This window comes from Globicephala melas, chromosome 3 (assembly GCF_963455315.2).
Source record: "Globicephala melas chromosome 3, mGloMel1.2, whole genome shotgun sequence".
Taxonomy (NCBI): Eukaryota; Metazoa; Chordata; class Mammalia; order Artiodactyla; family Delphinidae; genus Globicephala; species Globicephala melas.
In genome coordinates this window covers 13,581,614-13,609,610 of record NC_083316.1, presented here as the reverse complement: position 1 = coordinate 13,609,610, position 27,997 = coordinate 13,581,614, and the positions used below count along the sequence as shown (strand labels likewise).

General features: G+C 40.8%; 1 protein-coding gene across 1 annotated transcript in view; it reads left to right on the top strand.

The window, feature by feature from the left end:
• Positions 1-717: 717 nt before the first annotated feature.
• Positions 718-27,997, top strand: part of MARCHF11 (membrane associated ring-CH-type finger 11) — a 119,175-nt gene continuing 91,895 nt past the window's right edge. The window contains exons 1-2 of the mRNA XM_030856594.2: positions 718-1,366; positions 2,522-2,677. Of these exons, the coding sequence (XP_030712454.1) occupies positions 851-1,366; positions 2,522-2,677 (672 nt within the window). The 5' untranslated portion in view covers positions 718-850. The remainder of the gene's footprint in view (positions 1,367-2,521; positions 2,678-27,997) is intronic.

Here is a 27,997-nt window from a genome sequence, read left to right as displayed (position 1 = left end):
CCTGGGAGCGTCCGTTAGTCCTCGGGGCCCACGCGACCTTCCCCTCGACCCCTGCTTAGCCGGCTCGGGCGCGCCCGCGGCGTCAGTCTCGCGACCCCCTTTGCCCTCGCGAGTCTCGCGTTCGATCATCCCGGCCCCTTCCAGCCCCGCGCCGCGGAATCCCACTCGCCCATCCAGTAACGGCTTCTGGACCCGTGGCCTCCGACCCTTCCCCCTCTCCTCCACCCGTCCCCCCCGCCCCCGCTCACAAGAGCTGCAGCGCCGCGCTGCTTGGGGAGGGGTAATCCGCCCCGGAACACACGTGAGCGGCCCTGGGGCGGGGTCGGCGGAGGCGGCTGAGGGATTTCCCCCACGCCCCCAATGCCGGCCCGCGGTCTCCGCACCTCCCCCGGGGTTCGCACCCGGCCCTCCACATCCCCATTCCCGGGAACGACCCTCCGCTCCTCCACACCTACCGCCCCGCTCCAGTTCCCTCCAAATACCTCCCCCCGGCCCATCCCCTCTGCTGCGCCGCTCCTCCCCCCTCCCCGGGTTTCCCCGGCCCCCGCCGTCGCCCCCCCCCCCGCCCCCCAGCGGCCCGGCTCTCACGCGCCACGGAATTCGGCACCGCCTCCATCAGAGCCGAGCCCGCGGTTCCGCGGAGCAGCCGCCGCCGTCGCAGCCGGGCCCTCTGCGTCGCCTCCCCGTCCCGCCCCTCGGCCCCTGGCGCCCCAGGCTCCGTCCCCACCCTCCTCCCGCCCCGCTTTCCTCCCTCCTTTCTTCCTCCCCCCTCCTTTCTCCCTTCGCCTGCAGCCCGAGCCGGGGGCGCTAGCCGGGCTGGCAGGAGGGCGGCGGCGGTGGCCCCACCACCATGAGCTTTGAGGGCGGCCCCAGCGGCAGTCGGCGCCGCGGGGAGGAGAGCGGGGACGCCGAGCCGCCCCCGTCGCCTCCGCCGCCGTCGCCAGGAGAGCCAGCCTCGGTCCCCGCGCCCCCGCGCTACCTGCCACCGCTGCCCGCGCCGCCCGCGTCCCCCGAGCGCCCCGCGGGGCCAGACGAGTCGCCAGCGGAGGTGGTCCCGCGGCGCAGCGGCGCGGAGGAGCTGCCGCCGGCAGGGCAGGAGGTGGCCGCGGCAGGCGACTCCGGGGCAGGTCCGAGGCGCCTTCCGGAGACGACGGTCCCGGAGGCGGCGGCGGGGAAGGAGGGCCCCGGGGAGCCGGAGGTCCGCGCGGGTGGGGAGGGAGAGCGGCGGGGCTCCAGCGACCGTCCCGAGACGCGCTCGGTATGCAGCAGCCGCAGCAGCAGCAGCGGCGGCGGCGACCGGCGCTCCGGGCACCAGCACCAGCACCACCAGCCCATCTGCAAGATCTGCTTCCAGGGCGCCGAGCAGGTAAGGCCCGGCGGGCCCCGGGCGCAGCTTGCTGTGGGGTCCGGCAGGGCTGGGCTGACTCCCGCTCTCGACGGCGCCCTGTCAGCACCACGGACAGCGCCCGCCTCTGGGTTCCTGGGCTGAGCGGTTGCCTGGCGGCTCCTGCGCGTTCCCTTTTCCTTTCCTGTGAAAGCAGATACAATTGTCCCGGTGGCGAATAGTGTTTGCTTTGGGCTACACTTGATTTTTTCTACCTGGTTTTGCAGTTACACATTCCTCAGGTGTTTTAGTGTTAATGCCATAAGTATCTCTTGTGTGAATTCCTTGATGGGTCTGGTTTATACATAGAGACAAACCTGTATTCCTTTTCTACAGGTGTATCGTGAGGCAGATAGTCTTAGAGGACAAACAGGGGGTGAGTCATGTCAAAACCAAAAAGGGCAGGGTCTTTCCTTATTGCCCATTTTGGTGACTCAATATCACTGAGGTGAAAAGCATGTTAGAGTTTTCATAAGAGAACTAAAACTACTTTGACCTTGTGAAAGAAAGAAACACAATTCTAAAATTATAAACTCCATTAGAGGTGCATGCAAACTTACATGCGAGTAATCACGAAGACAACAGGGATAATACATCTCTCTTACAAAATGTGTGGTCTGAGAAAACATTAGGTTTAATATTTTTCAAAGTAAGGAAATTGCATAAGAATATGAAGGCTTTCAGGAATATAGTCCCCTAAGTCAATATTTATGATGCCACAGTTAGAAAAAATAAAAGCATAATGCTATTGCAAGCTACTTTCTGGGATGGCATGCATTTCTTCTTTAACAATGATTAAGAATAACTGCAGAGGAATTGCATCTGACCGTCCACTTAAAAGTTATTAAAGAGATTTAATAGTACAGCTTTTCCCCTAGGGTATTGGGAGCTGTATCCTGCAGATATTTCGTATGTTGGTAGAACATTTATGTCATAACTCTAAGTAATATCTTTGAAATAGTTTTAAGACTTTAGTTGCATTCCCACCAGAGGTATGAACATTTAATTTCATTTTCTAGGATAGAGTTTGATGCTTGTATCCTTCTGGGTAAATGGCTTTGAAAGAAAAGAAAGCAACTGTTGGCTTTTTAAAATAGAGACACAATATATATTCATACTGAGTTGTTTTCTTTCCAGGGGGAGCTGTTAAACCCCTGCCGATGTGACGGGTCCGTTCGGTATACACATCAGCTTTGCTTGCTGAAGTGGATCAGTGAGAGGGGTTCCTGGACCTGTGAACTCTGCTGTTACAGATACCATGTCATAGCCATTAAAATGAAGCAACCTTGCCAGGTAGACATTTGTGACATTTTTTTCCCCCTGAAATAATGTTGCTAGACATGAGAATATTTGCATATGCTACTTAAGACATTTTATGCAAATCACACTAAAACCAAGATTTAGAATTTGTAGAGATGTGCTTTGAGAAATCTGTGACATTTTTATCTGAGAAACTCAAAAGCCATTTTTATTCAAATGTTCTCCTTTATTTGTTGTTTATTGATGAAATTATACCCATCCTTGTTTCTAAAAGGGCAAGTTGGTACAAATGTCTTACACTCAATTAACTCAATTTTATTCATTAGAAACGTTACACAAATTATTTTGTTAATTTAAGCATTGAAACTCTAAACGGGCTCCATTTACAGAAAATAGATGCACGTAAAGCAAAACTTTACTAGTCTGAAAACTTTGGTTGAACCTATTAGTTCTAATCTGAACAGCCTTTTTACTTAACCAAGCTTTCTTTTTCATATGAGTTTTTTTCACAGTTACATTTTGCCTACTTTCATTCATTGCTCTGTTCAGCTACATAGTGGATGCAGAAGTATTCCCAACAGTTACTCTCAATAATACTACCGAAATTGTATATATTCTTAAAACTTTTAGTGCATAATCACATAATAACATAATGCCCATAACCCGACAAAAGCCCATGGAAAAATAGGCTTTTGGTTTTTTTTGGTATAGTGGAACGGATTCAGGTTCTTGGAATAGACTGGTGGGATGTAAAATAATATTAAGAATGACATCTTAGATTAAAGCAGAATAGTGTGTAGTTGATGAGATCTGACAATGACATGGGACTGAAGTTCAGCAGACATAAAAGAGTAGGTTCAAAACACAGAGACGAAGGAGATAATGGAAGGAAAAGGAAGAGGGACTTAAAGTTAGGAGGGAAACAGTGATAAGGTCTAGTGTTCTCTATTTCTATTTAAATTACCAAATTTAGTTTGCATTGAGCAATAAAACAGGTGAAATTGTTAGTGATTGCAGAAGGAATCTGGATGCTGAATTAATAATTTAAATTTCATAGTTTTTAGTTTGTGCATCCTTCATATAGTTGCAATTAATTTGCATCTCTGATAGTCACCATTTAAGGCATGACTAGCAGGTATGAAATGAAAGTATGAATTTTCTCAAGCTGATCTCAGGCTTATAAATAATTTGGAAAGAAGATGAATAACTAATGTGGATGAATGATGTTATCATGGTGAAGATAGGCACAAACCTGACATATTTTCTCAGAACTGCTAATTGATTGAACTACTTGGTATCAATTTATTGATCCATCATAGTTCTCTTGAAAAACAGAGGGAGACATGTCCAAATACCAGAATATGAGTAGTATAATTGAATCTGCAATAATTTTATGAATAGAGTATGTGGAGATGAGAAATGGAGAGCTTTGAGGCTCCAGTGAAAAGTCCCATGAGAAGTGCTATGGTCAGATGTTCAAGATTGCTAAATATTTCAAAAACTTTAACTTATGGCCACAATATATTAATTCACTTGGGCTGGTTACTTCTGAAGTAAATATAAATAGGTCCTTGATATAATTTTAAAATAGAGAAGAGACAAAGAGTTGGGGCAAAAAATACTAGTTACTAATTCTAATCCTATAGCAAAATGAGTTATTACTGTATTTTGCTTCATTTAAAAAAATCAATAATCATTTTAACAAAAACAGTTCCCGAAGTGTGTATATGATATGACCAAAAAATCAAAAGAAAACAAAAAGCAACCAAAAGCCAAAAACTAACCTGGTATTACTAATACATTTAAGATTAATTTTATTATGACATATGCAAAAACTGCTGTAATCGGTAGCCTGATCTGTTTGTTGCAGTGAACTGCAAAATAATATTTAGAAACAAAACTGATATGAGTATGATGATGGTAGTTCAGATCATGCCTGAGAACATAACTTACCAGGACTGCATTATACGTTTATAAAGCTCAGGACACTTAATGAACAGAAATCAGTTATAAAATCCAAAGTGTGGATTATTATACCTAGGAGTAGTTTATTCTCAGATAAAATGTGACTGATTGTCTGACATTTCTATTACTGATGACCCAGAAACTGAGCATTTACTCTGATTTTTGGGTTTCTCCCTTGCTGGTGTGAGGCTAATCAGATTTAGCATTTATCATATTTGTGCTTTTATGGCATGGCAGAGATCCGTTTCCTCATGGCACAGGATCAAACAGGAACCATGTTATGACCCTCCCCTTCACTTTCCATATCCCTTTGTTCTAAGTATAGAGCCCTCCCAGAGCTGTGAGTGGGTGATTCCTTGGACGTTCAAGAGAATAATAAACATTTACCGAACACTTACTTTGTGCCAGGCACTGTTCTAAGTGCTTTACACATAGTGATACTGATATTTAGTCTTCAAAATAAACCTATGAGGTAGAGAATATTATTATCTCTATTTTATATGGAGGCAAACTGAGGCACAGAATAGTTAAATAACCTCTACTAGGTGCATATCTAGTAAAAGGCAAAGCCAGGATTCAAACAGTCTGGCTCCGAGGTTCATGGTCTTAGCCACTGTGCCCCCACTGGAAAGTGTTCTTTTCAACTTCCTTGTAGCCATCCTGATGTGTCTGGGTCCACCACGACTAATCCTGTGTTATGCTAAGTCAAGCAGGAACTGGTTTCAGCCTGAGTCTCTTTGAGGGTCTAGAAAGGCTTTGACTATCTATTGCTGTATAGTCAAACTACCTCATATACTTAGTGGTTTAAACAACAACCATCATGTATTATCTCTTAAGAGTCTGCGGGTTGACTGAGATCAATTGGGAGGTTGCTGTCCACATGCGGCATCATTCAGAGTTTTGACTGGATGGGAACATGCAAGGTGGCTCACTCATTTGACTTGCTGTTTGTGCTGGCTGTTGGTTGGAAGCTCAGTTGGGGCTGTCAGCTGGTTACTCACTTCTCTTTCCATGTGATTTGGATGGCTCACAACCGTGATGATTGGGTTCCAGGAGCATAAAAGAGGAAGTTGCAGATCTCTTAAGGCCCAGCCTTGGAAGTGACATGCCTTTATGTCTGCTGCACTCCCTTGATTGAAGCAAGTCACAGGATCAACCAGATTAAAGAGAAGGAAAAATAGACTCCACCGCTGGAGTCTGCCCTTCTTTAAAGGGAGTGGACCTCTTTAATCCACAATAGGAGATAGCTTCTAAAATGGCACTCTCTACCTACTCTGGTCTTTACATTTGGTCCTCATCAGGTCCAGGTCAGTCAACAGGCATCACCATCACTTCCCTCCCAGGGCTCGGAAATCAAGAAGGTTAAAAAAATGTATGGGAGTTTGACTTCATCAGTGGTGCTTGATGCATATACTAAACCACTTTCAGAAGTGATTATTGCCATGACGTACCTCTGGGTGCTCAGAGGGACATGGGGACAGAGAAGGAGAAGAAGAGCTAACCAGGAAGCAGGTGTGTGTGAGGAAACCATGTTGCACTGTGTCTAAAACCTTAGTTTTAGACACAGAATTCTAATCTCAATGAGAATTTGGGTCTAAATCTCCCCATTTTGTGAGATTTTAGTGATGATTAATCTGTTTAATCATGTTTAATGCTTAAACACGACCCAATAGAAAACTGATGTATCCTCTACAATATATTTAAACCTTAATTACTGTGTCATTAGCAGTAGGAGTTAATTAAGACATTAGAAATAATTAACATGCATTTATGTTCCTACCTCCTTGCAGAATCTCTTTTATCGATTACCATATTCAAGATGATGCATTAATGATATTTTAAGAGTAAAAGCTAATTCTGTTTTGAATCTCACAGTATGGTATAAAATAAGTGCAATCTAAGAACCTATAAGATCAAATTTATTTTGAGATGGTGATATTTTAAACTAATTAAGCGAGTATATTTAGGGTTATGAATGCTTTCAGTACTTTTTGGAGAAATAGAGATGTTTGAAGAGATGACATTTACTAGATGAAGTGTTGTACGGGAAACTTTAAACTTTTTGTAAGGGATGGACTATAATGCCTAAACATAGGAAAATAGAGCGTTCACGGAAGGCAATAGCTGTGTTACCGTGGACGAGTTACTTAACTATTTGTGCCTCAGTTCACTCATCTTTAAAAGATAATAATGGCGCCTGTTTTATACGTATTTTGAGGATGAAATACATACATACCTATGGAGTGCTTAGAATAGTGCTAACAATAGTAGGTGTCATTTTAGTGTTGGCGCTGATGATTTTTACTTGTTCAATCAGCTAGCAGATGGGGACCTTCATTTGCTCACAGCAGCAGTGCTCACAGGTCCCCGTTATCTCCTTCAATCTCTTGTCACCAAAATGAAGTTAATGACTCTTCTTTCCATATCATTCTTTATCTCTGGATATTTACTCCCTGCTTTTTCTAGGTGAGGCCACCTTGGTTTCTGACCAAATTTGTTATTGTAAATAAAGAAGGAATCAGCATTTAAAAAATCAGATGTAGGGCTTCCCCAGTGGCGCAGTGGTTGAGAGTCCGCCTGCCGATGCAGGGGACACGGGTTCGTGTCCCGGTCCGGGAAGATCCCACGTGCCGCGGAGCATCTGGGCCTGTGAGCCATGGCCGCTGAGCCTGCGCGTCCGGAGCCTGTGCTCCGCAACGGGAGAGGCCACAACAGTGAGAGGCCCACGTACCGCAAAAAAAAAAAAAAAGAAAAGAAAACTCAGATGTAGTGAGCTATAATGATCTCAGCACATGGGAGCATATTTGCTCTCCAGTCGTCCCTCCCCATGGGTCTTCATTGGAGTCAGCTCAGAAGCGGAGTTATGAGATGCTTTTGCATGTGGCCAAGCACAAGGCAGCGCTCTTCGGCGTCACTGGGTACCGGTGTGTGTTTATGCTTTGGAAAGGCCCCTGGTGGTTGGGGTGTATGTGAGTAAAGCAGGAGGTTGAAGAACCCCCAGAGATCCCGGGCAAGGGGAAATCGCAAAGGACACAGGCAGGTAGTCCAGCATCAGTCACAGCGAATCGTGGTGTCCATCAGCTTGTTTTCCTCCTTTGTTACTCAGAGCACCAGAGGAAAGGACTGGCAAGGGACTTGCGGAGTAGGGATTGAGACTTGCAGATGGGCCACCTGTCTTTGCGGATAGTAGAGCCCTGGCCATCTTTACCAGCCTTTAACTTTTGTATTAGTCTTCCCCTTACTGCTTTTCCTTTAAACTCTTAAAATGGGCTGTCAGCAGCAAGTCTTCTTACAGCAGTGAGAATGACTGGAGAGACTCCTAGGAAGGAGGGTAGTTTTCATTTTTATCCATATTCTTATCATGATGGGGTTCATCATGATAGTTTTGAATTAGAGAGGAAGTTGGCACTAGGTAGGTTCACCTTGGCTACTGTTCTAAGGTGCAGCTTCTGAACCTACTTGTAAAGCGTTTATAGAACTTTAATGAAATTCTTGAGGGCCCTCTGATCATTATTTTCCTAAATAGGGCTCTGTCATGAAAGGGGTATTTCCTTCTTCAGAACTGATTAAGTTGTTCTCATGACATAGCTGATGCACTAGAAGAGACTGACAAATCCTCATTGAAAATTGACGTGCGATTTTGAAAGTGTATTAAGAAAACGTCAGCGAAAACGTCAGCGCATGACAGTGTTGCATGCTGTCAGTTGAAATACTTCAAGGCGTTTGTATTTTATGGATTAAGAATGTCTGCATACATACAGCCTGGTTGAAGTGGTAAAGCCACCACTTTTACTTCTCTAACTGTTGCTCTTATAGGTTTGATAGCAAATGACAAGCAGAGGGGAAGCTTTTTATTACCATGCCTGAATAGCTAAGGAACAATGTTAAAACGTAGTATTTAAATACACGTACTGACATATTTGATAGGTAATTAGAAACGTCAGAATTAACAAAGAACACATCACGAGGCAACTCTCTGGCCTTTGAGGTGATTTTTGTTTCATTTGCTTACTAATTCTCAAAACACTCAAATCTGCATTTTACTCACTAGAACAGATTAATGATCCTCTAGTGAATAAAATATGTAAATTATACTTTGTCTACTACCATAGCCATCTTATTTACTGTATAGACCATATGTACAGTGATTTTACAATTTGTTTCAAAGCCAGATGGTTCTGAGATGGTAGTAAAAAAAAAAAAAAGATGGGGACCATTTAGGGCATCGTGGACTGGTGTTTGCTTTTATCCTTTATGCAGAGAGGATTGGGGCTGATGTGGTCCCGATGGTGTTAACTCTCCAGAACTTTCTTCTCCACATGTGTTTGCTTTTCTACATTCTTTATAGCTCTTTTTAAATGTATTTTCCTTTCGACGGCTTTCTCTTCTTTGCTCTCTTGGCCTCTCCACTCAGCTGCCTGTAGAAGAAAGGAGGATCTGAGTGGGATGGATTTTGGAAAAGATTATGTGACACAGCTGAATGTAGCTTGACAGTCATTTTCTTGGTCACTTTGTGGGTATTCAGTGAGTATTTGTGGTATGAATGAGTGAATGAATACATGAGTCAGTGTTTTAGAAAGGTAGAGAGAATCATGGGGGTCATGTTCATATTTCTGCAGTGAGAATATGACTTAAGGAAACAAGTTGCATTTACCGCTCACCCATTAGCCATCTACTGTCAATTTTCAACTTGTTCTTAAATTGATCTGATAATTCTATTCTGAATCTGCCTGGGAAAATATGTTCAGTTCTTCAGACCACAGGAAGAAGTCTTAAGAGCAGGATCTATTTTTAAAAACCTAAAATAAAAAGAAAAAATGCTTCCAGTGAGACATATCTGCTCTTTTCAGAAAATAAAATGTCATGAGAAAAGCCTCCGTGAATGTGAAATTACCCATGTGTGACACACTTGGTTTCTTGAGGTTGTCACTGGTTGAAGGATTTCATCTAGCATTTGTTCAGAGAATTTGAATAATTTGTTGGAAATTTTACTGTATGATTGAAGATATAGATGAACTGCTAGGAATGTCTACTGGGTATAATATTTTTGATGTGAAATCTGCCACTGGGCTGAAAACAAGGTGACGGATTTTTTTTTTTCAATGAGCAGTTTGTACAGCTGCAACATAACTTCGAAAATGAGTTTCCACTGGTGAGTACAATACTCCAACACAGGGAAAGGCAGCAAGAGAACAAACTCTTTATCCCTTACTCATTTCCTGCTTTGTCTTGGCGCGTGGCTTTGCTGTGATGTGACTGATGTTTGCTGAAAGGATTGGAACAAAGGAAACTCAGCTTCCTTCTATTTTTGGACCTTCTAAGAGTAGAATGGGATGACTCTGAGGGCACAGCTCGAGTGCTTCCGACCCTTCAGAGTGGCAGGGAGGGGACGAGATAATCACCTACAATTACAAGTAAATGGATGGCAGACACTGAGGACTCGGCCAAGAAAAACTGCACTTGTGGCTTGTGCTTTCTGTGTCCTTGGACATTTGACAGCTTCTTGCCTGTGCCCATAACTCATAATTCAACAGCTGTTCTTATGACTCAGCCAAATGAAGTCCCACATGAGTAGAGGTGGGCTGGGAGCAGTCCTGTGGGAAGATGTGACAAAAACCTGGAAGCGTTTCTGTGTAGGTAAAGTCGATAAGAGAACTTACTGGGGAGATATTTCTTATTCAGTCCTTCCTTTAGGTGTATATGCTCTGAAAGCTGCTGTCTGGAAACCTGTTTTCTTCTTCAGTTTTCATCTCTTTGACATAGTTCATTTTGACTGATGACACCTGGGCACTGTATCCTTAACATGGTAACAGAGTTCCATTGCCCTAGTGTGCCTTTTGGTTTCATTTCTCATTTTGGTATGCTAATTATGTGCAAGTGGCCAAGGCTTAATTTGGGCATAGGGGGCCCTCCTCACATGAACTGAGCATCAAGCTCTTATTTCGGGAACCCTCTGGGCACTCCTTTGTTATATATGGACGTGCAGTTGTGCGCTGACACTTACGTGTCATGGCTCCGAGGTACAAAATAGTTCAAATAAACAAGGAACTATTTCAAGAAATGTATACAGGCTTGCCTTGGTTTGTTCAGCTTGTTTTTTTTAAAAAAAAGATTTTAAGAAGGATAACATCTCTCACAAATATTAGGGGATTTTACTTATTGTGAAAGAATATTCCAGAAGCCACGGGAAAGACTTTTGCTCTTTTCTCCCCCCGCCCCAGTATTAACTTCTTTTCTGTGTTACATTTGCAGATTTTAATATCAGTATGTATGTAAGTGCCCCCTCTATTAATTTAAAGGAAAAAAATAAAAAAAATTTTACCAAATTTTGGTAAAATTAGTTGCAATCTTGAGAGTAGGGTAGTAAAGAGCACAGGATTTGCCAGGCATACATTGAGCATTCAGTATTTCTCTTACCCTCCTTCCACCTCTTTATTTCTTTTCTTGACATACCCGTATCTTTTTAGTGGGAGCAAGTAGATGGGAGGTTTCCGGGGGAACCTCCAGTTCTTTGGAGAGAAAGACACAGTGAACAGGGGTGACAGCCCTTGCCCACACTGTGTTCTCTAGGACCAACAAGCATGCCCAAGTGCAAACCTGGAAGGTTAAAGAAAATCTTGAATGAAAAATCCCTTTCAATCCCCTCCCGAACTGTCTTTCTTTACCTTTCATACCACAGTAGCTTCTATGAAAGGCATTTTCAGATCTAGACAAGACTTTTCGGCAATTTGAGAAGTAGTAGAAAGAAGTAGGAAAATGCTAAGCCAACAAAATTACAACTAACTGTAGCTTTGAGTGACACATGGTCCTTAGACTATGGGGGGAAAGACACTGAAACCTCCTTGGGTAGTTTAGTGAAACATGTAAGGATGGGTGAGGAATCTCCCTACCTCCTGTCTGCCTCTTCTCTCTGACCTACACCCTACTAAGACTGAAGATAGTATGTGTTACATAGGAGGAAACCTGAGGAAGAAATACGTTACTTTCATTTTGGACATGATTAAGCTCTACTATAGTAAACTCTAGGGGAAAATTGTCAAGCATTCCTTGAATTGCTTGTGGGGGAAATTCCAATGCCAAGTGATGGTGAATGCGTGGAGATTATTAATATAACAGGGCATAGCGTTGGATGAATATGTGTTTATTTTTCGTTTAGAAGATGATCTTACTCATATCAAGGGGTAGCCTCAAAATATTTCATCTTTTTTCTCCTACTATAAATCAAATAATCAGTACTTCTTTATCGATTATTTTTTCACTGATCAATAAACCACTACCATGTTGCAGGCACTGTTCTAGGTTCTAGAGCTCCAGAATTTGTTAAAATTTAAATTCTTGATGATAAGGGACAAACAGTAAGTAAACAAACTAGGTAATTTTAGATTATGTTAATAATTCCGGTGGAAAAGAATCTGAGTGATTAAAAAAATGGAATCCTACAACGAATCATGTGATACTGGATTAGAGGTGGGAACATCAGTATAAACTCATGTTTTGCTTAATACAGATACAAACGGTTACATATGGAAATATTTTTAGATCTGTGCTTGTGCCTGGGTTAGTATACACACATACATTTCCTAGCTCTGTCTATTGAGAAGGCCTAATAGTAACACCCCAGTAACAATAAGTTTACCTAGCACCAGATCTTGGTTTCCAAAACCATTCTCCAATAAAAGGAACCAGTCTCATACAAGGTGCTATTCTTACACAAGGTGAGACTGGAGTATCTTGCTCCAGAAAGTGGAGTGCTCAAAAAGACAAAAGGATGAGGCATAGCAAAGGAACATAAGAGCCAACTTGAAAGAGCCCCCAGTGGCTAAACCAGGAGTGATTTGAGCAATGAAACAAATAATGTAGTTTTGGGTTATAACCTAAACTCTAATATGAACATCTACGAGTGCATATTGTTATAAATAAATGACTGAATGAATCAGTAAATGGGGGAAATAGACAATCTCCCTTACAGAAGAATTCCAAATTATTTATTTATATACTGTCCCCTCCAGGAGGTGGACCTCAACTCCCCCTGGCCCTTGAGTGTGGGCTGTACTTGGTGACTTGTTTCCAAAGAGTAGATTGGTTACAGAGTGGAAAGTGGGGAGAGGGAGTAACTTTACAGTGGAGAAGCCTGGCAAATGCTACCTAAGCCCGGTGACCAAGTTTAACATTATCGGTGATGTCATGTTGATACTGTATGCCTTCGGTATGATGTAATGAGACTACTTTATCTCTGTGGTCTTCCCCCTAAAACTCCATAGCCCTAGTTTAACCATGAGAAAAAGAGCAGGTCAAACCAAGTTGGGGGACAGTCTGCAAAATACCTGACCGGTACTCTTCAACACTGTGAAGAAAAAACAAGGAAAGTTTGACAAACTGTCACAGAGCAGAGAAAGCTAAGGAGACATGATGACTAAATGTCATGTGGTGTCCTGGATGGAGTCCTAGAACAGAAAAAGGACATTAGGGAAGAACTAGTGAGATCTTAGTAAAGTGTGGAGCTTAGTTAATATTATAGTAACGTACCAGGGTTGGTTTACTAAGTTGTAAATAAATGTACCTTAGCAATGTAAAAGGTTGACAGTAGAGGAAACTGTGTGCAGCATATATGGGAACTCTTTGTACTATCTTTGCAACTTTTATGTACATCTAAAGCAACTTTAAAATTCAGTTTCTTAAAAATTAAAAAAAAAAATTTTTATTTTTTGTACACGCTGTGCGGCATGTGGGATCTTAGTTCCCTGACCAGTGATCCGACCTGCACCCCCTGCAGTGGAAGCACTGCAGTCTTAACCACTGGACCGCCAGGGAAGTCCCCCGTGTTTTGTTTGTTTGTTTGTTTTAAAGGTATGGGGAAGGCTAAGTGTATTTAGATAGAAGGGGTAGGGAAAGTCTTTGAAGAGGTGACATCCGAGCTTAGATCTAAAGACTGGTGATGATTCCCCTCTGAAAAAACTCTTTGAAGAGCATTCTGGAAGGGGAAGCGGCTAGACTAAAGACTAAGTAGGAAAGAGCTCGTTGCGTTGAAGGGAGTAAGAAGAAGTCCACGAGTGAGTAGGAGTAGGAGACCTTGGGGAAGCCGGGATGCACCTTACCACGGAGGCCATCGTGAGGGAGGCGTGTTTCACTCTAGGAGCAATGGGACATCACTGTAGAGTCTCAGGCAGAGGAGCAATATAATAAAAGTAACAAATGCCTTTGGTTACCTTGTAAAGACTGGGTTGGAAGGAGCCTGGGCTGAGAGCAGGGGTGCTGTTAGAATGCTCCCCGATGGCTGGGAAGGACATAACAGGGGCGCTCATATTAGGATGATGGCAGCAGAGATGAAGAAGAGTGGATCCATTTGAAAAATGCTTTGAAAGTAGAAGCAAGAGTTAAAAAAATTTTTTGTAATTTATTTTGTGACAAAACACCTGAACTGAGTTGAAGCTATTTATAGTCTTTATCTCAGGTAGTGTCAACTTTCATATATTGTGCCATAGAAATATTGTGATTGGTTACAGGATGTTGACCTAGATCCTGCTGAGCATGTGGGATATTACATAATACAATAAAAATGTACCATATCATATTTTCAAAATCTGGACAATTTGGAATTCTGAAACACATATGGCCCAAAGTGTTTTGGGTAAGGGATTTTGATCTAACATATGGTCTATCTTGTAGAATTGTTCCATGTGCTCTTAAGAAGAGTGCGTATTCTGCTGTTGTTGAGTGGTGTGTTCTATAAAGGTCTGCTTGGTGTAGTTAGTTTTTAGTGTTGTTCATGTCTTTTATTTCCTTGTTGATCTTTTGTCTAGTTGAAAGTGGGGTATTGAAGTCTCTAAATGTCATTGTTGAATTGTCTTTTTCTCTCTTCAATTCTGTCAGTTTTTGCTTTATATATCTTGGGGCTCTGTTATTAAGGGCAAATACATTTGTAAGTGTTAAATCTTCTTGACAGATCGACTTTTTTATCATGAGAAAATGGCCTTGGTCTCTAGTAACAATTTTTATCTTTAAGATATTGGTATAGCCACTCCAGCTCTCTTTTGGTTACTGTTTTGTGATGTATCTTTTTCATTCTTTTACTTTCAACCTATTTGGTTTTTGAATCTCTAGTGTGTCTCTTGCAGACAGCATATAGTTGGGTTATTTGGACCTGTATATAGTTATTCCTGAAATAGAGCCTTACGAAAGTCAACGAATGTTGTTGAGATTGCTTTTTTTGTGCAATTATCAATTTAGAAGGATCTGTTATTCTGTTGGAACACGTACAGTTCTGCCAGGTTTTGGATTTGTTGTTTATTCATTTATTTATTCATCCATTTAATAATCCAGCAAATATTTATTAATTACTTTACTAGGTGCCAGGCACTGTTCTAGGGACTGGAGATGAAAAAAAGAATAAACAAAAGAAATAAAATCCCTGCCCTCAGAGGGCATACATTCCAGAGAGGGAGACTGATAATATACAAGTAAAAATTCCAAGTAAAAGAATTCGTAAATTAATTAATGGTAAGTGCTAAGGGAAAAACACTGGGCAAAGAAGGGGGATATGAAATGTTGAGAGGGGTGGTTAAAATTTTAGATGAAGTGGTTAGGGAAGGCCATCTTTGATGTTGATTGACAGAAATTCTTCATCTATGGCTTTCTAGAAATAAGATATACTAGTGAATGTTTACCATGATTAGTTTTCCTGCTGAAGTACATTTCATTCTGAGTTTTAGTTTTCCACGAGTGGACTGGAGAGGTCAATATTTTACAGCCTATAGTTTTATAATTTGCATCAATATATTAAATGCCTCAACAGGGGCCCAATTTCCTTGATCCGTTGTATGTATATGTTGGATATTATGATGAATATTCAAGACATTGGTTTTAAAAGCCAGGAAAAAAGGGTACGATCAGACAGGTATTAAGAGAAAAAGAGTAGTGAGAAATAGTGAAAAATGTATTCTAGATTCTAAGAATCACAAATGCTTAATTTGCTCTTCCTGAGTTATTTAAAATATATGTTTATGTTGTCACATTCACTGTTCAAGCTACAGAATTATCAAGGGGTTAGGATCTTAAAAGCCATCATCACATATGAGAAACATATGAGAAATTTAGCCTATTTGAATTATAACTATTTTAAATACTGATTTTTATGAGTATATTTTATAAATACAGTGATAATAAAACACTCTTCTAGGACAAATACATTTTATTTCTGTTGAAAAACACACATTTTCTGAGATGGATTGTTTTGAAGAGAAGCTCCATCACCTCATGGAATGCCATCGAGGAAACTTGGCTCTTTGGAGAATGAATGTGTGAGGCTTTAATTTTCAAGTTACTATAATTAGGAGCTATTGATGTGGCTTGTACATGACTTGGTCACTGTGAAAGTCATGCAGTGGCTGAAAGAGGGGAAATGACTTTTTATGTTGCTCTTAGAGCTACAGAAATTGATATTTGGGCTTCCAAAATCCACTTGACATAAATGGCTTCCATTAATCAGTGCAGTGGAATGCCGGGCAGCCCATCTTTGTTGAATCTCTGTCATTGACAGAGAATGAACACAAAGGAGTTCTGAAGGTTGAACACTTCTTCCTCCTCTTCAGAAAACTTTTAATAATATGGAAACAAATTTTGTTTGAGCTTATGGTACTTGGAATAATCCGTTCCCCAGATTTGATGGGAAATGTCATCTGAAACTTAAAGCCCCTAGCTTTTGAAGGCATGAGCATAAGTGGGTTAGTAAGATCTTTTATTCAGGAGAAAAGTGATGGTTGTTTCATGGGGAGTGAGATGTTATAGTCATGAACATGTACAGGAAGGAAGATAGATCATTCTTAGGACAAGTATTCTCCATGGAGCCCTAGTGTGGGTTTCCTTTGTTTGTTTGATTGTACTGGACTAGTTTAGATCATCTGTTAAAAGTCTAAAACCTTTCAAGATAAGTCAGTATCTTGAGGGTTTATATAAAGAGCAAGCATCTGATTATTGGTATCCCTTTTGCTAATTAGATGTCAGAAGAGCTTCTCTGGGCAACTCTGCCCTCTAGTGTCTCCTGATAACTACAGTCATGTTCTCGAAATTTGACCCATGGTGCCCAGAATTCCATTAGGTTAGAGATATTTATATATATATTTTTCCATCTCGTTTGAAAATAAATTTGGCCTAGGTTCCATTTACTTAAAAGGCTTTGACATCTGTTATTATTTACCTAATTTGTTTCAGAAAAGGCACTTCCCCCCACCCCCCAATTTGATTAGATTTTGATTATATCAAACATTGTCTGTTTTTTTAATTCCACTTTGCAAGTTTGGGGTTTTAAACTTTAGTCTGTTCAGAGATTTTGGAATAACTACTTATTAAATAGTTTAAGAATATAAATCATGTGAACTCAAGCAGAATGTTAAATCCATTTAAAGTTATTTTAGGGAGTACATTCACATTTTGATTGCCCGTTGAATATTTGGGTACAACAAGTTTAAACAGAAGATAATTACGACATCTAGCGTCTCTGCCAAAGTATTTGTAACATATTGATGATCAAGTATTTTAGATATTTTTGAAATAAGACGAAAAGAATATCCCTTATTTGGATTCATGTATTTAAGAAAAACTGTTGACCAAATATTGGGGCAGTTTCATTATTTGAAAGAGAAACTGATTATATTTCAGCTTCTTTTGTTCAGCTTTAGTCTTTTTCAAAGAGGGCCTTTTATTTTGCTCAGGGCAACATTTTTAAAGAGTATTAGATGAGAAGCAATTTTCATGATGTAAAACTTAGGAACTATGTGTGAAAATGAGGTTTTTAATTACTGCTGATTGTTTTTACTAATGGCAGGTCATCTTGATTGAGGGAGAAAATTTTTTCCAAGAGGGTTAAGTTCTTAGCTAACAACCAGAGGAACCTTAATTAAGCGGTCCCGGCCATCTCCTGAGGTTCGTCACTCGGGGGACGGACCATGAAGAGTGAGTGTTTCTGTCTGGTTTTGAGTCCCCAGGAAAGGCTTTGTACCCTGGAAATAACTGGAATAAAAAAAAAGCAATAGAGGAAGGAAAAAGGAAAGATAGAATTTTCTTTTTCTAAATGGGAACTATATTTTTATTTTGGAGGTACAAAACATTTCAAGAACATTAATAGTGGGTATTAGACAAACAGGTTATTTGTCTGGAAGTATGTGACTATCCTTTCCAGAGCAATGAGGCCACAGTTACTCTTAGTTCAATGCTTGGAAAAGATGACCTATTAGTTACTGAAAATGAACAATACATAACTAGCTCAAAGAACTTGGTTAGTAACACTGTCCCTGCCTTTTTGGCTGAGTAACTCATTTATTAAGAAGGACAGGAAAGCATGGTAAAAGGTGGAAAGGATGTTATGCTCTGTCGGGGAAAACCATTTCAACACTGTGGTTTCCAGCATCACAGGCCGGGTGGGGGCCTGTAGGTATATGAGGCTTCCGATAGATGACTATGGGAGCATAACATTCATTAAATATGTTTTAAATAGGGATAAGGTGGGGGGGGACTTTAAGTGAACAGATAAATATATAAAAGAAGTACACTGCCTTTTACATAAAGATATTCTTGCCTTATTAAAAATTGGAAAGTATTTTGAGGCCAGCATAGATTTCAGAGAAGATTTAAAAAGCTAAACATGATAATGATTGCATAAATTAGCGTGGTTAATTTGTAGCTGAATATCTTGATCGTGTATGTTTTAGTTTGGACAACTAGAAAAATGTTCTTCCTCAGATTTTCATAGGGTGAGAAAAATGGCTTATGTTACTTAGTAAATGCCTTTTTGTCTGAGTAGCAGACCATAGGTGCTAAATGAAATAAACACAAGTAAATTAAAATTATTTCGCGAGAACAATAACATGTTTTCAGCAGTTAAGTCTTTAGCAAAATACAGAGCGTATTCATTTTATGGTGCTATTGCAGCAAAGGGTTGATAGCAAATTGGGACAGTTTTCAATGAAATAGCATGAAGTTTCATTGAGAGTAAGGAGAGAAATTCTTACATCAATAATGTATCTGCATTACACGTTCTGTATTAAAACATATTCCTTTAACCATTTCCCAGCAGCTCCACATTGACATAAGACTAGTATTTCCATAAAGAACTAGGAGAATATTGGCCATCGTTGAAGGCAGTTTTAGTTTATAGTTTGAAGGCAAACTATACTTCAGATAAGGTGCTAATTATATATGGATGACAGTTCTATGATCTAAAAAGTAACACAGAACTCCTTATCAATTGTGAGTCAGAATTTGGCCAGCACTTTAGAAGCGAGCTCATTTCTCATGTGGTATCAGAGTCTGATAATGGAATTTCTTCTACATGTCTGATCAAAACCAAACAGTGCCAGCAAAATGACTTTACAATGATTAAATTATACGATTATTATCTTTTAAGGATCTAGTAAATCCATTCAGAACTCAGTACAAAAATTATATTGCTTTGTATACTTAGAGATATTTATGGATTAAAACTAACTTGATTGCATGGCAAGCAACAGTGTAAAGTGATGTAGATCAGACAAGCGTTTACTTTAAGCAAATCCCAATACATCATTTCCAGGACTGAAAGTGTTTCTTAAGTGTGGTTGAGAGCGATCTGGTGTAGGAGGATGTAGGGTATGTTTGGGCATCTCCCCTTGTACACGCTTTCTCAGGCTGACTGTGGCTGAGCCTTTGATGAGCTCAGAAAATAAGCACATTTATTGTAAAGTTTGTGTCGCACTACAAGGACTGCTTATAGAGATTCTAACTGATAATAATAATAACTGCCATTTATTGAGCTCTTGTGTGCTTAAGAGGCATTGCCTGACTTAATTCTCACAAATGCTGTAAGAACGAGCGTGTAGAAAAATGTGTCTCACTTGGAGGTGCTTCAGTATAAGTTGTGCCCGCATGTACAGGATCAATCAAACTCTCTGGCGTTCAGAAAAGTTTAAATCATTTTGGGAAAATGGAAAAACACTTTCCGACCTGTTAAGGAGCCTGAATCCTAGTTTATGAGTCACCACATATCACTGTGAGATTTGGGGTAAATTTAATAATTTACTGAACTGTTTTTAACTACACAAGTAACTCAGGAAAACATAATAAAAAGTATGTTAAAATTTTAGTAATTCAGATAATACAGAGACCAGTAAAATGGATAATTCCTCTCTTTTTTTACCCCCAAGGCCCCACCCCAATCCAGGTAATCACTGTTAAAACATTGGTCTGTAGCCTTCTAGTACTTTTTGAAGAATGCATTTACACGTATATACATATATGTTTGTGTATTTATAGTATTTTTCCCTCACTTCGTGCCTTATTCTTTAGTTTCTTTTACTTGATAGTATGTCATCACACATGACTATTATTTTTTTAACTAATGCATTAATTATATTCTTCAGAATGAATCTAACAGTTTATTTAACAGTTTTCCTGTTGAGGGACACTTAGGTAGTTTATAATTTTTCACTGTTATAAAAATGCTGCAGTTAACCCTACACACATGTTGGGAACATTACGGTAGGATTGAGCCAGATGTGGAAATGCTGGGTTATGAAGTATGTGCCGTTAAACTTTTGAAAGACACTTGCAAATTGACCACCATCAGCACTGTATTAATATGACTCTCCGTCAGCAGCGTGAGACAGTGGCCATTTTCTGTATCTTCAGCAACACTGGAAATCATCAATTATTAATTACTAGTAAACTAAATTATTAATGTTTTATACAAGTAATAGCTTGTTATTTTAAATTGCATTTTCTTAATTATTAGTGAGGTGGAATACTGCTTTCTGTGTTTACTAACCATTGGCATTTCTGTGTGTGTGCAAATATGTTCATATCCTTTGCCTGTTTTTGATCGAGATCAAGTTTATTTGTTTAAAAATTTACGTTCACATCATTACAAACTTTTCCCCTTTTCTTGGCCAGCTTGATCTGTGAGTTTCTCTTATATAACTTAGAATCTAATTGGGATATAGACATTAACAAGTCATCATGCAGTTAATTTTTAAACGTATGAGGATTATCTTTGTGTTACTGATAGCCTTGTGATTAGAAAACATACTTGATATGAATTCAGTCTTTCAATATTTGGTGAGACTTGAATTTTGGCCAGCTATATGGTTAATTTCTATAAATGTGTGATGTGTGCTTGAGAAGAATGTGTTTTCTTCAGTTATTGGATGCAGTTTCTCAAGTTTAATTGGATTGTCCAGTACAGCTTGCCCCACCCCTTACAGAATTTTTGAGTTCCTAAGGTGAAGCTAACAGATTTGTTGGACATGTAGCTACAGAAAGCTCCTTTCCCAACCATGTCAGATAGGATTTGGTTTAGATGCCAGTGGTGAATATCCAAAATATCTGAAGCTCAGAAAATATAAGAATTTCTTTCTTTCTTTCATAAAAATGTCAGGTAAGGTGCTCCAGGGTGGTGCAGGTGCTCCATGTGTCAGAGTCCAAGCTCTTCCTCCTATTGTCCTGATATATGTGACCTCCATCTCAAGTTCATCTTATTGCCGATAATGGCTGCTTCAGCTTCAGACATTACATCTACATTCCAGGACAAAGGAAAAAAGAAGGGAAAGAACACTCCTCTAGAGATGTGTGGAAATGTCTAGAGGCCACTTCTCAGAAGTGGGGCACAGTACTTCAGACTATGTCCCATGGGCTACCACTTAGTCTGATGATCACATCTAGCTGCAAGGCAAACTAGGAACTGTTTGATCTTTATTCTGGTAGCCTGTGACCAGCCTAATTTTGGGAGGACTTTAACAAAAGGGATAAATAGGTATTGAGCAACGATTAGCAGTCTCTGCTATAAGTTCTATCAATATGTACATCTATCAGTTAATACTCAGTTTATTGAATACAAGTGTCCTGAAGTATAAAGAATACCAAACTTAAGTTTGTGTGCAATCTTTGTTAAAATACTTAGAACTCCACCTTTTCCACATCTTAAACACAACTCTGAGCATGCTGTACCCCTTCTTAAGAGCCTCTTCAGCAACTACCAGTTGCCTACAGAGTCACATTCATGCTCCCTAGCATGGTGTTGACGTCAAGATCTTAACTGAGCTGGCCATATCTGAAGTTACCAAAAGTATGCCTGCTTCCTGTGCTTCTTCTTGTGATCCTGCCTAAGAGTTATTCTTGTTTTCCCAGCACAAACCGTGAACCCTGTCTTAGTTCCTGTGCCGATGACACTCCTTTGTCATCTAGGAATGCGATTTCTCTGTTTTCTACATGGAGAAATCTCCTCTTGCTTCTTGAGTCTAATCTGAAAGCCACATGTCCATTGAGACATCTCTGATCACTCCAAAATGTGCATAATCTTCCTGTTGGAACTACCACGACACTATCTTTTCTGAGCTTCTGTAACTGTGTCCACATTTTGTCTCTCCATTACACCAGGAAGCATTTGAGGGCAGAACTGGTGCCTGAGTTACTTTTCCATCCTAACCATGTGTATAACATTGGACAATGATACATCAATAAAGGAAGTTAAATAAAGTGAATGATTGATTGATTGTAAAATGTGTGCATTTAGTGCCATAATATTTATTTTATACAAATCTACAATATTACATTACATTAACGTAATCTATTCTCTGTGTGGTCCAAATGACGTGGTCAGTGCTTGATCACAGTAATAAGCAGAGATGCTTTTAGTTCAAAGATACCATAAGTAGCTGCAGGCGGGGAGAGAAAACATGATACCACTTACTGCATATCTTAATATTTTAACAGATTTATTCTTAGCCAAATAGAGGAAGCAGAATTTAGAAACAATGCCAGTTCCTGAAATTGGATTCATCAGGGGGCACTTTATTTCATAAACTTTGGGAAGGAGTGATGAAACATCTTGGGCTCCATTTGTGTCTCACTGAGGGTAAGAAATGGATGTCTGATTTTGCTGTGAAAGCTGTTTATAGGTAATCTTATCCTGTGGTTTTATATCTATCTTGTCTCAAACAGGATTTCTTTGCATCAGACTGGATCTTGCCAAAATTTGGCTTAGTTTCTCTAAGATGAAATTAATAAACAGGGCTTGATACGGTTTGTGACATGGATCTTGATAGTACTTATTATTCTTATGCTGTACATACACTCAGAACATGTGTTTTAACTATATTTTTGCACATTAGTCCAGAAATGTGGAACAAACCTCATGTTTGGACAGAAACTAAAAAAGTTCTTTGTTAGACAGACGGGTAGGCAGGTAGAAACCGTCTGGTTTATATCACACCCATCGTAAGCATCTGAATCAGTGTATATTTATCTTGAAAGATATGCAAAAACTTCATTTGGTAAAAGTCATTTAATTATAAGCGAACTGTGAGTGAAATATAAATAAAAATATAAAGTTCAACTAAAAACTTTTTTGTGCTTGATGACCGAGATGCTGGAAATACAACTACTAGTGTCAGGATCAGAACATGCGCGCTGCTGTCACCACAGTAGTTTGAAAATTTTCTGGAAGTGCTAGCTACCGCAATTAGGAAAGAGAACCAAAAAATGAACATAAGTGTCTTTTCCCCACACTTGCATCAACAGAGAATATTATTCTATGCCTTCACCCCCAAATGACAAAAACAACAAGAAAATAAAACCAAAACAGTCATTATTATTTTATTTGCATTCCTTTGATTAGTGGGGACATTGGGTATCTTTTCATATGTTTATTGCCAGTGTTAAGAATGAGAGTTGAAATGTTTACTTGTGGCAGTAACTAGAGACATGGAAGGGAGAACTCCGATTGATATCGCCTTTCAATAGTGCGCACGTGCACGCGCGCGCACACACACACACACACACACACACTCTTAAGGCAAAATGCAAAATTCAGCTGCCAGGTTTTTGTCCTTCTAGGAGAGAAAATAATTAATCAGTTTCAAAGAGTGGGATGTGGCGGAGGAGTGGTTCTGGGCAAAGGATTTGGGCCTATTAACTGACACTGTGTTTTTGGAAAGTAATCTAGGAATGTTTATACAAATATAAAATCTTTGACTCTTTGACTTGGCAATCACACCTCAAGAGGTTTACTCTAAGGATATAATTATACCAGTCTGAAATGATGTATGTACTAAGATATGGATTTCTGCCTCGTTTGTGATAGAGAAATATTGGAAAACACTTAAATGCTCATCCATAAGGGTGTAGTACTACGAAGCCAATGAAGTGTATTGACTTGGGAGAATTTCTACAACCTATTTCGAGGACAAAAAGGAGGTTCCAGAACACATGTATGCTCTCATTCTACTTAGTAGTTGAATAGATATGTAGATTCATATCTATATATCTAAACGTATCTATGAACGTAAAGAGATAGCTAGAAAAAACATTTGCTAAAATATTGACGTTGATAATTAAAAATCTAACTGGGAAGATACATGCAAACTCGAAGCTGATGGGGAGTGATGAGAGATACTTACAATGAACCCTTAAAGGTCTCAGGGTTTCAGCGAAGGGGAAGCTCAGTGTAGCCAGAAAGGTCAAAGAGAGCCTCACACAGGAGGAAGCACTTGAATTGAGTCATTTATCCAAGTTAGGGTTTGGATGGGTGGAGAGGCGGGAACAGCATCTTAGGTTGGGGTAAAGCATTCCTTCGCCAGCAAAGTTTGTGTGATGCAGTGAGGCAGGCACCAGGAATCCCATATACGTTGTGGCCTTCAGGCTCAAGGAGCTTATAGCCTAGCGGAGAATAGAAGCACATAAGTTACCATCCAGTGTGGGAAATGCATCTATGAAGCTGTGCCCAGGGCACTGTGCGAATACTGGAAACGGTAACTACCTAAGCCTAGAGTGTGGTGAATAGGGGGAGAGGGTGAGGGGCTGCATGTGGGGAGTTTGCAGGAGTGACGAGTGTGAGCTGAACTCAGAGGATGGGTTAGCAAGCTGGGGAGTAACCAGTGCTAGAAATGAACATGAACGTTTACACGGGCAGAAAAGGCTGCCTGCAGCCTACCAACGGGTAATGCATTTAACTTGTCTGGAAATAGCAGTGCTTTTTCACTCACGGAGACAGCGTAGCTTTAGCAGGCTTGCCCTGGAGGCCAGTCAGCCTGTATGTCCAGTAGCAGCGCATACTGTGCTTCTCAGGTGAGTTGATTTCTGGATTTGAGGGGGCAGGAAACACATTTCTCCTCATCTCTACTCTCTCCAACTGCGTGACGGGCGTCCGGGGCCTGGGGAATCAAGCCCCTCCTCCTACTCTATCCTGGTTCTGAGCTGTGCAGCTTCTTGTCTTGGTGCAACCAGAACGGGTTCTCAGAGCTTCCTGCTGTTCCTGAAGCAGACACTCGACCCCTCTAAAGCCTAAGAATTATGTAATTTATTTGTAATGATGTACTCTTTCATGGAAGAATGATTCATAGAGAATGAAGGGCACAAATCTGGCTTGATGCATTTTTACGTGTGTATACACACACACCTGTGTAAACACCATCCAGGTCAGTCCCCAGCACGCTTCCTGCTGCTCCCTCCCTGCAGATGGTCTCTCAAAGGTAAGCATGATTCTAATGTCTATTAAACTAGATTGGTTTTATCTGTTTATGGACGTCATAGAAATGAAATCTTACCGTATTTACTGTTTATCTTGGGCTTCTTTAGCTTATCGTTACATCTGTGAGATTCATCATTGCATGCATCAGTAGTTAACTCTTTCTTACTGCCGCGTAGTACTGTCGTATGGCCACCCTAGAGATGCACATCCATTGGTCAGCTATACTGCTGTCTTTCCCCTTGGACCACTGGACATGTTGTTTCTAAGGAGGTGCCTTAGGCACAAGGGAACATGACAAAGCATGCAAGCAACATCTGCCAACATTCCATTGGCCTAAGCCAGGCACATGGCTGGGTCCAAAGTCAAGGAGCAGAAAGTGTATCAATAGATGCGGGAAAAACTGCAAAGTTACACTGCTAATGACATGGATATAGGGCAAGGTGAAGAACTTGGGCCGTATGTAGTCAGTGACACTGGGTTATAGGACATATGTATATATAACTTCAGTAGGTTCCACCAAAGAGTTTCCTAAGTGCTTGTACGAATTTATATTCCCACCAGCAGTGTAAGAAAACTCAAGCTGTTCCATGTCCTTGCCAATGCTTTGGTACTTATGACTTTTAATTCTAACCACAGTCAGGAAGCATCCGTAGTGTAAAAAGGCTCCTTCCTCATCTCAACTTTCCATTGCCCTTATTCTTCATTTCACTTAGACACTAGGTCTTTAAAACAAGATGTATTCATGACTTTCTGGGAAGACCTCACTTAGGTTTCAAAAGAAGGCCTTGGAAGTTGGGGTGAGGGCTTGGGGGAAGAGCAGGGCCCCGGGGCAGGAGCAGTGCTGGACAGGGTAAGTAGGACCCTGGGTAAGGAGATGGGTAAGGGGCGGCTCACGAGGTGCCTAGTTGTTGGCTGGGGGAGAATTAATAGGTGGCATGGGGAACTGGCCATGAAAAGATGGGAGACTTATTCTCTCTTTCCCTGTCTTCATCACCAAACCCACCATGGTGCACATGCATTTGGACAAGGGTCAATACTAATTATAGTTGGACTTTGGTGCCAGTGGTAGGGGAAGATGGCCAAATGTTGCTGGGGTCTGTGTAGACTAGTGAGGAAAGAAGGAAAGAGGAGAGGAAAATCCCACATAGCCACTTGAATTTGGTCAATTTCTGGGTAGCCATTGTTTCATAAGGGGTATAGAAATCATCTGGGACCATGAAGCAGTGTTACATTTATGATGTGTATGTTTTTTGACTCATTGTGTGTGGGTATACACACACACACACATATATACACATATATGATTTTCCCATAAATTTAATCTTACCAGTTGTTTTTCTTTTAACAAAAACTAAATTCACGTCCGCTGCTTCCTAATAGCACGCTTACTTCGTACTCTGATCATTCATTAAATAGATATGCTGTTGAATGCAACTGGCCCCCCCATTTTTCCTGAAAATTTCCTAAAGTGTGCAAAATTTTAGAGGCAGATTAAGAAAAACACACTTTATAGAAATTTCCTCATGACATGTTAGTGCCACCAAGGGTGCACCCCAGTGGCCTTGCAGGTGGCGTAGACATTTCCTGGAATATACAGTTGTATAAACCAGCCGTTCCTCCCTGGGTTCCGTAGCTGATTCAGTCCATCGGGGTGTGCTCATTGAATGTGAATCATACTCAAGACACCGGGTAGACAGTGTGGAGGAATGCAGTGATGAATTATGTTTCCTGCCTTCAAGGATTTCTAGTCGAACATAGACATGGACCCAGATAACTACAAACCAACATGCAGAGTGTTAGGAATTGCTATGTGTGCAGCACAATATTAAGTTAGCATAAATAGATCCAGTAGGCTCCACTGCCCAGGACAGGCTTCTCTGAGATAACTAGGACAGAGCCATGGTCTTTCCACATATCTGGGCAATCCCAATTTTAGATTTCCCTGAACACATTAGAGATCATCTAGACCAATCCTCTTTACTCAAAGAAGGGATGAGGTAGCCAAGCTCCCCGAGGTAATTAATGGCTGAGCCGTGTCAAGAACTAGGGTCTGCTGTTTCTCCCAAGTGGCTTTGCAGGTGAGGGCCTGGTTTAATAATCCCACAGGTCAGGTTTTGAGTCTGTCTGCTTTTACTTGCTTTGTAAACTTGAGCCAGTTTTTTTAACCTCTGGGTGTCCCAGTTTTCTCTGTTGTCAAGAGCAGATGATAATAATAGTAACTGTGTCACAGAGTTTTGGGGAGGATTAAATGAGATGATGCATGTAATGCATTTAGCAGAGGGATGCATGGAGTAAGCACTCAGTAAATGTCAGCTGGCGTTAGCAAGGTTTTTCTAAAGGAAGGGCTTTACAGTTGAAGGCAAAGGGAAACTAAGTATTGATTCAAAGTGTTCAAGGTGTTCATAGAAGCACCTATAGATTAACCAGTCAAAACCAGTGCTGTCATGGCTGTGACCTACTCTAAGCACAGTCACCTCAAACATGACATCTACCATGATAGCAAATGAAGGGAGTTCTTTGAAATGTCCCTTCTTTTGAGAAAATTGATCTGAGAACTCTTGAGCTACTTCCAGTGGTTCCACTCTGGTTGACTTGAAAGCTGTTATAGCTCAGCATCTTCTCTGTCTCTGTCAGTCAGTCTCTGTTTCCATCTTTTAAAGAGTTTTAGCACAGAATAGCTAAGCTAGAATTTCCGGTTTTACCCTTAATATCTGGTCTCCTACAAAGCACTGTAATAGAAGGCAGGAGTCGTACTGCTTAAGCCACGTGCCTGCTACAGCCTGTATTTCTGCTTCTGCACTAGCTGGACTGCTTTCAAATTGTGTTACAGCAGAAAGCTGAACTGAGATGATGGATTATCCTCCAGTTTAGCTATTGTGCCACAGACTTCAAAACTT